General features: G+C 37.5%; 2 protein-coding genes across 2 annotated transcripts in view; one reads left to right on the forward strand and one right to left on the reverse strand.

Annotated features, from left to right (window-relative positions):
- Positions 1–10485, reverse strand: part of Cenpp (centromere protein P) — a 196844-nt gene that overhangs the window by 127841 nt on the left and 58518 nt on the right. The window lies entirely within an intron of this gene.
- Omd (osteomodulin) lies at positions 1183–3551 on the forward strand. The gene is made up of 2 exons (XM_057787181.1): positions 1183–2122; positions 3023–3551. Exons 1-2 carry the CDS (start codon positions 1183–1185, stop codon positions 3376–3378), a joined length of 1296 nt encoding a protein of 431 aa, XP_057643164.1. The 3' UTR covers positions 3379–3551.

The raw sequence follows: 10485 nt of genomic DNA on the forward strand, positions 1-10485 counted from the left end.
TTCTTAAAATGCAGTATACAGTCATTTTTAATATCCGTACATTCAGACCGTAGCTCAAAAAGATTATTCAAAGCCAGATATAGTAATAATCCTTGTAGTCTCAGGACCTGGGAAGGGGAGACAAGAGGATCATGAGTTTAAGGACAGTTTCACTTAAATAGCAAGCCTGAGGGCTAACCTGGGCTCTATGAGACCCTGTCTCAGGAAGGAGGCAGAACAAGAAGGAGGGAGAAGAGGAGGAAGGTAGAGGGAGGGAGGTGGGGGAAAGGAGGGAGAGAAAAACTTAGTGAAAAAAGAAAGTCAGGAAGAAAACATGAAAATATTAATCTAATGGGAATGTAAACTTTGCAAGATGTAAATATTGCGTGCACTTGAGCTTTGTTAGAGTTACTCAACAAATTGGCGACAAAATAATTAAGATTTGAGAAACTGTTTCAAGAAGAAAATATGGAGGTGTAGATAGACAGAAAACTGCAAGAAAAACACATGACAGTGTTTTCTAAACAAGTTACCAAATATAAAAGAATGTTCTTTTGAAGAACAAGGAAAGGATTTTAGTAACAGCAGTAGGAGGGAGCAAGATTTTGTTTCAATAAAAATTTTTAATAGGCAAAAATCTTTAACTGTTCACAGAGGCAGCAACCATCACTAACAGACAGAATGGTTAGAAAGAATGCTCAGCATTCACAGTGGAGTTGAGTGACGTCACATTATTATTACAAACCTAAGTCTAGAAAACAAGACAACTGAGATTCTTTTAAAAGTTAATGACTGTATATAGTACTGTGTTTAATACATGTAATCTCAGCACTTGGGAGGCAGAGGATTGCCTGTAATTCAAGGCCAGCTTGGTTTTCATAGTAAGTCAAGTCAGTAAGGGCTACACAGGGAATTCGGTCTATAAAAAACAAAGTAAACAAATGAAAGATAGTGACTACTTAGTAAAAAGTCCAGAACAGCACACTTCTGACTCCTGTTCAATGCCACGTGTGACTCTTAATTTTACTTCATGGGCATTTAAACATTAAGTTTTGATGTGAGCTTTGCTCGTGTTTCCTGAATATTCTGTTATATATATAGGTACCAATATAATAAATCTTAAATGTGTCAATTTCTATGAGAATTATTATTAATCATTTTTTTCTTTGCTATAGGACCAAAAAAAAACCAACCTAACAAACCATGGGCTTTTTAAGTCCAATACATGTCCTTTTCTTCTGTTTTGGAGTTAGAGTATATTGCCAATACGAAGCTTATCAATGGGATGAAGAGTATGACCAAGAGCCAAATGAGGGTTATGAGCCAGAATTCCAGTTTCATCAAAATATTGACTATGGAGTACCCTTTTATCAGAATATTTTAGGTTGTGCTAAGGAATGCTTTTGCCCAACTAGCTTTCCAACATCGATGTACTGTGACAATCGTAAACTCAAGACTATTCCAAATATTCCAATGCACATTCAGCAACTCTACCTTCAGTTCAATGACATCGAGGCTGTGCCTGCAAATTCATTCATCAATGCAACCCATCTTAAGGAAATTAACCTCAGCCACAATAAAATTAAATCTCAAAAGATTGATTATGGTGTGTTTGCTAAACTTTCAAATCTACAACAACTTCATCTAGAGCACAACAACTTAGAAGAATTTCCACTTCCTCTTCCTAAATCTCTGGAAAGACTCCTTCTTGGTTATAATGAAATCTCCAGACTTCAAACAAATGCCATGGATGGACTGGAAAATCTGACTATGCTTGATCTCTGCTATAATCATCTTTCTGATTCAGTGTTAAAAGAAAAGAACCTTTCAAAAATGGAAAAACTGATGCAGCTCAACCTATGTAATAACAGATTAGAATCAATGCCCCCTGGACTGCCTTCCTCACTTATGTACCTATCTTTAGAAAATAATTCAATTTCATCTATACCAGACAATTATTTTGACAAACTTCCAAAACTTAATGCTCTAAGAATGTCACATAACAAACTGAAAGACATTCCATATGATATATTTAATCTTTCCAACCTTATAGAACTCAATGTTGGACACAATAAATTGAAGCAAGCATTCTACATTCCAAGGAATTTGGAACATCTATACCTACAAAATAATGAAATAGAAAGTATGCAAAATTTTGCACTTTTTAAAGAACAAAAGATTCTTTTCTGACTGGTATTTTGACTTTTTTTTGGGGGGGGGTATTGTAATGTTGAGACAACGTTTCTACTATGTAGCTCTCTAGTTGCCCAGGAACTTCATGTGTAGACAAAGCTTGTCCTCAAACTCAAATATATTTGCCTGCTTCTGCCTCCCTCGTGCTGAGATTAAAGGCATATGCACCAATATGCCTGATGAATTATATTTTGACTCATTATAAAGAATGAGTTATTAATCATCAATGCTTTATATAATGCTAAAAAAGTGCTTGGAAGACAGCTAAAGAGATGGCAGATAGTGGCCCGGGGAAAGGGAGTGACAATTTATAGTCTTTTTTTGTTTTTGTTTTTTCAAGACAGGGTATCTCTGTAGCTTTGGAGCCTATCCTGGAACTAACTCTTGTAGACCAGGCTAACCTCAAACTCACAGAGATATGTCTGTCTCTGCCTCCTGAGTACTGGGATTAAAGGTGTGCGCCGCCACCACCACCCAGCCCCTAATTTTATAGTCTTTTTTATTCAACTTTACTACCTTGAATATTAGCAAGTAGTATTAGAGAGAACATATGAAGACATATGACCCTGGGTAGTATGGCTGTTTTTTTTTTGTTGTTGTTGTTGTATGTTTGCCTTTGTTTCTTTCTTTTTAAGATTGCTTCTAGCAATTATATCAACTGTAAATTCAATGAATTCATATTTATTTTGGTGATATGAAACTCAAGAATTTCATTTCATTTTAATTAATATAAAGATAATTAAATCTAACTCCACTTGTAAGTATTAAGATAAAATTATATCTCATATAACAAAACCCAACATGAAATTGTGACTATATGCAGGATGAATTTTTAACTTGTATTTTTCAGATATCAATGTGACAATGATGTGTCCTTCTACTGACCTACTACACCATCGCCATTTAACATACCTTCGAGTGGACCAAAATAAGCTGAAAGAACCAATAAGTTCATACATCTTCTTCTGCTTCCCTCATATACACAGTATTTACTATGGTGAACAAAGGAGCACTGATGGTGAAACAATACAACTAAAGACCCAAGTTTTCAGGAGATATGAAGAGGAGGAGGAGGAGGAAGAGGAGGAGGAGGAGGAGGAGGAAATCCATGATGGTCAGGACAACATTCTCGAGGGACAAGAAGTACCAGAAGAACACTCTAATTCTCATTATTATGAAATGCAAGGATGGCAGGAAACTATATAGTATCTATTAGGACTTCATAAAGCCATACTAAGTACAAATCTAAACATATACTGCTCAAAATAATATAAATAGAAATATTTGTTAGTATAAGACCAGAATTGCATTTAAGATGTTGGTGACTTAAAGTTTACTAAAAAATGATACAAATCTTAAGAAATATAAGATAAAATGGCAAGTGGGAATAAAACTAAGCTTAAGTGGCTTCATTCTTTAAACTCATTCTTAAAATTAGAAATAGTTATCATGTAAAAAACAAGGGCCAGCAAGATGGTTCAGTAGATAAAGCATTTGCCGCCAAACCTGATTACTTAAGCAGGAGAGACCCAACTCCTGCAGGTTGTCAAGTTTTCCTCTGACCACATGTGTGCCAGTCAATAATAATAATAATTATTATTATTTACATAAAACCATCTGAATATGCCACTTCCAATGATGGGATTTTTTTTCCCCTAGGGATGATAAACTAAGTATCATTAACAGTGAAGACAAAAGCTGCCCTCTGGACCATAAGAGGATATCTGAGCAAGGGGTAGGATATTAACCTAACAGTAGTGTTTCAAACAAGAGAAACCACTTTTACTAACTTTATCTACAGAGTTGCTTCCACATTTGTATTTTCTCTTTTTTCCCCTTTTGGTTTTGTCAAGGCAGGATTTCTCTGTGTAGTCCTGGAACTCACTTTGTAGATCAGGCTGGCCTAAAACTTGGAGATCCATCTTCCTCTGCCTGTTGAATGCTGGGTTTAAAGGGGTGAGCCACCACTGCATGGCTTATTTTTTTTTTAATTTTATTTATTTATTTTTGGCATACTTGTATTTCTTTCTTTCTTTTTTTTAAAATTATGTATCATATATACAGTGTTCTGCCTGCACACCAGAAGAGGGCACCCGATCTCATTACAGATGGTTATGAGTACCATGTGGTTGCTGGGAATTGAACTCAGGACCTCTGAAAGAACAGCCAGTGCTATTAACCTCTGAGCCATCTCTCCAGCCCCACATTTGTATTTCCAATCCCAGTAAGATATGTGTCCCAGGTTCAGTGCTCAGAATGGTATTTTTGACTTTCAAAGTCACCATCCTAAGATCTAAGGCATGCAACTCAGAAATTAAGTGTTCTTTTCTCAGAGTACCAGAGCAACCGAATTATCAATTCTGTATCTGCTGTTTCTGAATAATTAAAAAAAAATCAAACTCCCTCAGAGCAATCTATATTTTAGGAGATTTCAACAACTATTCAAAATACTGTATATCATATTCCATTTTCAGATGGATTAATGTTTTATAGTAATCTGGGAAAAGGCCTCATAGTTACATAAATCCTTGCTAATAACTGCTCTATTCACAGGTTACATTAATGTTGATAAAATAGAGTCTTTACATATTATTAAACCTTTTTGTTTTCCTGGCGCCAAATACACTACAAACATTAGCCAGTATTTATTTACACGCTGTTGAAGTCGACTCTAGTTCCTCTGAAATCTGGGGACACACAGGTCTCAACATCACCTCTAAAACCTTAAAAGTTACTTGTAATTGCATTTTGAAACATTTCAGGAGAAATACTGCAGTTATTTAGAAAGCTCCAGTTAGGTATCAATCAGCATGTCTACTTCTAGGCATATTCTCTAAAGAACTAAACACAGGTTCACACCAGAGTTTGCTCAAGACCATCAATAGCAGCATTATTCATGAGTACAACTGAGAAAAACAATAGCTGGGTATGGTGTCCCAAAGCTCTGTAATCCCAGCACTTGAGAGTGGAGGGTGGAAGCAGAAAGTTCAGGAGTTTGAGATTCTCCCATATATAGCAAGTTTGAGACTTGCATGGGCTAAACCCTGTCTCAAAATAGAACTGATGATGGGGTTTCCTTTACAAGTAATAAAATTTTCTAAAATTATTGTGATGATTATTATGTAACAACTTGAAAATACTAAAATGATTGAATTTGTACACTTACTTTAAGAAGGTGGATGAATTGAATGGGAATTAGTGTAACAAAGTATTTTAAAAAAATCATGCAACTTGTTCTAACCCAAGGTATAAGCAAACAAAATGACAAAAAGTCAGAGATGATAAACCAGGTATCCATGGACACCATAACTAATTTCTGTCCTGGACCTGGTTAAGCAGCTGAGACTTCAGGAAGAAGTGATCCTGTGATATAGCTAGAACTAACCAGTGGAAGTAGAGACTAATGTAGATCAATGTAAAAAAAGTAGTAATTACTTGAACTCTTGCACAGTTAAAAAGTAAAAATTCTCAATTTTATTATGTCTAGAGATTATTTCTTCCTGTGGACAAAATTTTAAAAATATCTCTTAATAAATGTAAGTAAATTGTCACAAAATCTCTCATGTTCAAACCTCTGAGGATGTAGGTCTACAATCTTTTTAGTATTATTCAAAAGTGCCACAGTGAACTCAAACCAACCTAAGGATTTCCTAGTAAACATAAATCAAATAAAAAACTAATTGCTTTTCCTCAGAAAGACTCCTATGTATGGCAGTTACCTGCATCAGACACAGAGAATCATCTTGGTGCTTATGACAGAAACGGAAACCACGAAAATCTGCTCTTAACACTGGATGGTGGGCGTTTGATTAGATTACAAAAAAGGCTAAACCGCTTGTAAGGACTGACAAGTATGCACATCAAACCAAAGAACCCAAGATTAGTCAACAAAAATAAACACAGTTGCTTTTAGAAAGAAAATAAAAATAAAGGATCCTTCAGAAAAAAATAATATGCTCACAATAGTACTGTTGGAAAACATCTAGCCTGCATGTATCACCTAAAGTACAGATTTTTAACTTATTCCTCAATTTAGGGACTACTAAGCTGAAATACAGATGCATGCAGATCACATAACACAGTTAGCCAGTTCCAGGAGGGAAGAAAGCAGAAAAAAACTAAACATAAAAAAAAAATCCTCATCTCTTTTTAAACTTGTTTGTGTTATAAAGAATTCCTCTCTCCCCAAGGGCGGCTGGAACTAAAATCTTGGTTTCCTGACTCAAAATGCATTTTCCATCTAAATCTTGGAAATAAGTAAAAGAGCAGCTGGAAACAAAATTAGATCATAACATATAAAGCTCCAAGTTTCTGAGATGAATATAAAGAATCTCATGGCTAGTTTAAGTAACTATTTAGTAGACCAAGCACTGGTATTAGTAGCAAGATGTCATGCAAACATCTTTCTTCACTGTAAGTGCTCAGGTTGTGAATACACTATACACAAAGATAAAATACCTTTTTAAAAAAGCACCAACGTGTCCTCACACTGCATCATGATCTCCTTCCCCTTTAGTCTATAAGGCACTTACACTATCATGTCTTTCTTTTTTTTTTTTAAGATTTATTTATTTATTATATATACAATATTCTGCATGTATCCCTGTGGGCCAGAAGAGGGCACCAGATCTCATTACAGATGGCTGTGAGCCACCATGTGGTTGCTGGGAATTGAACTCAGGACCTCTGGAAGAGCAGCCAGTGCTCTTATCCTCTGAGCCATCTCTCCAGCCCCTATCATGTCTTTCAAGGAAACAAAAGATCTATGTTCACGTAAACACATGAGAGTTAAGACAACATGCTTGATATAAGGTCCGAGTCTAATTTTTTTTTCCTTTTCTCTTTTTCGAGGCAGGGTTTCTCTGTAGCTTTGAAATCTGTCCTGGGACTCACTCTGTAGACCAGGCTGGCCTTGAACTCAGAGATCCACCTACTGGGATTAAAAGCGTGTGCTACCTCAGCCCGGCGGATTCTAAAAAGTTTTAAGTATCTGGCAACTCAGGAGTTCTCCTAGGCTCGGTTTTTAAAAATAATTTATTTTTGTTTATACTTATCCGAGTGTCTGCCACATATGTGCAGGTGCCTGAGGTAGTCTAAAGAGGGAACTGGAGTCCCAGGTGGTGGTGATCTGCCCAAGTTGGGTGTTAGGATCCCAATTTAGGTCCTCTGGAAAAGCAGCAAGTGCTCTTAACTGCTAAGTCAGCTGCCAAACGTTTGCTCACCTAATAGCTATAGCGCAAACTAGGTGATGGCTAGCCTTTAGTTTTCTTAAGGCTTTTGTTTTGTTTTTATTCTAGAGATAAACTCTAGTTGTGTAGCCTAGGCTAGCCTAGAATTAAACAAACAAACAACAAACCTGCAACCTGCCTGGCTTTGTCTCTCAGTGTTGGGATTAAAGACAGGTTCTCCCATGACTGGCCAATGGACTGTGCCTCCTTGGGCCTGGAGAGGTGGCTCGATGGTTAAAAGCACTTGCTACTCTTCTAGATGATCCATGTTCAATTCCCAGCACCCACATGGAAGTTCATGACTTTAACTCCAATTCCAGGGTGTCTGACCCTCTCTTCTGGCCTCCTCAGGTATCAAGAATGCAGGTAGTGCACAGATATACATGCAGGCAAAATAGCCATCACATAATCATGGAAGGAAGGAAGGAAGGAAGGAAGGAAGGAAGGAAGGAAGGAAGGAAGGAAGGAAGGAAGGAAGGAAGGAAGGAAGGAAGGAAGGAAGGAAGGAAGGAAGGAAGGAAGGAAGGAAGGAAGGAAGGAAGGAAGGAAGGAAGGAAGGAAGGAAGGAAGGAAGGAAGGAAGGAACCTAAAGAACTTTCCCAAAATCGGGTGAGGTCATACCAAGGGAATCAAAGTTTTAAGAAGTCTCACAAGTACTCTGACTTTAAATCAGTTTCCTATGAAGTCAGTTGATGATGTTGAAGATGGAGAAAATAACAACCCACTACATAGGTTATGGTTTCTGTGGACATTTTCTCTCTTCCTCTTTCCCTACCTTGCTTCTTATGCTTAATTTCTTGTCTCCGCACCCCCAGCTTTTTTTTTTTTTTCTGAGAAAAGGTCTCACTATGAGAACTTTGGCAGGAACTCAAAGAGATCTGCCTGCCTTGGCCAACACACACACAAACACACACACGCACACGCACACAGTGTGCCGGCATCTGTTTTTAAAAGCAGGGTCTCAAATAGTTCAGCTGGCTTAGAACTCACCCTGTAGCTGTGAATGACCCTGAAGTCCTGATCCTTCTGCCTCTATTTCACAAGTGCTGGAGTTACAGGTAGCGCCACAATGCCTGTTTTATGCATAGCGGGCAATGGAACTCAGAGCTTCCTGAATATTATGCAAACAGTCTATGAACTGAACTACATGCTAACCTGAAAACTCAGCTCCATTCAACACATTTTAATTGCTTACTGCTGAGAAACAATTAGGAGAAAGCACCTGGCTGATGAGGCACCCTTGAAAAACTAAAGCCCCTATAAGGCTCCAAGGGTAGCACAGCAGAGTTACCTAAATGAATGTTCTAGAGTAAATTCTTACTAGACGAATATCTTATCTAAAGCATTTGGAAGCTTTCATGTTTAACAGTGAAAATTAAGAAATTTTCTACCAGAATGTAGTATTTCTTTCTGAAATGGAAAACAACCTCATGCCTTTAATCCCAGCACTATGGAAGCAGAGGCAGGCAGATCTCTTGTGGGCTTGAGGTCACCCTGATCTACATAGAGCTTGTTCCAGGACAGACTCCAAAGCCACAGAGAAACCCTGTCTCAAAAAAACCAAAAGAGAGGGGAAGGAGGGGAGAGAGAAGAGATGCCATTCTCTAAAGTTTTGTCTTTGTTTTTGGTGGAACTGGCCACATACAATAGTTTTAGGGGTAGGTTAGCTTGGCCAGAAAGATCATTTACACGACTAAGGATAGAGGGTTTAGGCTATGCAGAACTAGTCACCTGAAGAGTAGATTCAACCACAGGCATACTCTAGACTCTGTTCTAGCATCTCCATGCCTGGTTTTTATGTGGAACTCTGCCCTGGTTAAGCCACAACTACTGGCTGAAGTTTCTTCAGTGCGTTCTTACTTCTTTTAGAGAAGTGAACTCAGCTCTTCTGTAAGAACAGTAAGTACTCTAAGTACTGAGCCATCTCTAACCTTCATGCTCTATTTTAAATATTTATCCACATTTTGCTTTGGGAAAAATGAATTGTGACATTAACTATTAAAAGCATTAAAGAATAATAAAAATAAAAGTACTTTGTTTTTTAGACAAGGGCTTTGCTATGTAGTCAGGTCTAGCCCTGAACTTTCCTTCCTACTGTCTCTTATTCTCAAGTGTGTGATTACAAGAATATGCCCAGCAAGTTTTTCTTTAGGTTAAGTCTTTTTTTTTTAATTGTTAAATTCATTTTACATATTAACTACATTTCCCCCTCCTCCCACTTCCTCCTGCCTCTATCCACTCCTCTGAGAGAGAGCCTTAAGCCTCCCATGGGGAGTCAACAAAATCTGGCATATCAAGTTGAGGCAGGACCAATCCTCTCCCCCCTATATGGAGGCTGAGTACAATATTCCACCATAGGGAATGGGCTCCAAAAAGCCAGTTCATGCCCCAGGGATAAATCCTGGTCCCACTGACAGGGGGCCTACAAAAAGACAAAGTTACACAACTGTTACCCACATTCAGAGGACCTAGGTCGGTCCCTTTAAAGATGCCTGGATCGTATCTACACTATTACTTTATAGTTCTGTTTTTTAAGACACAGTTTCACTATATAGCTCTCGTTGGCCTGGAACTTGCAGTGTAGAAGAGACTAACAGAGATCTTCCTGCCTCTACCTCCCAAGCGCTGGGATTAAAGGTGTGGACCACTAAACTCATCAGCCTCTACTTTAGTTTTTCAAAATTAAATTTAATATAAAGTTTCATTCAGTAAAAATTTTTGCTATTACAAAATTATAAAATCAAACTTATTTTTAAAAACTATTTCCACACTCCTTTTTTGTTTGTTTGTTTTTCGATAAGCGTCTCACTATGTAACTCTGGCTATCTTGGATTGTGGAACTTAGTACAGAGCAGAGTACTACTCTCACTGGGTAGACCGGCCAGCCTCGAACTCACAGATATCCATCTGCCTGCCTCTGCCTCACAAGCGCTGGTATTAAAGGTGTAGTCCACTATGTCTGGCTATTTTATTTTCCCACTCTTATGAACTAAAATAAAGGAACTAAAAACTAAAGGACAAAACTTAAAAATAATTTGGGTTAAAACTTACTTTACATATAAATTTCTAACGTGCTAATTATAGT

Source organism: Chionomys nivalis, chromosome 13 (assembly GCF_950005125.1).
Source record: "Chionomys nivalis chromosome 13, mChiNiv1.1, whole genome shotgun sequence".
NCBI classification, from domain to species: domain Eukaryota; kingdom Metazoa; phylum Chordata; class Mammalia; order Rodentia; family Cricetidae; genus Chionomys; species Chionomys nivalis.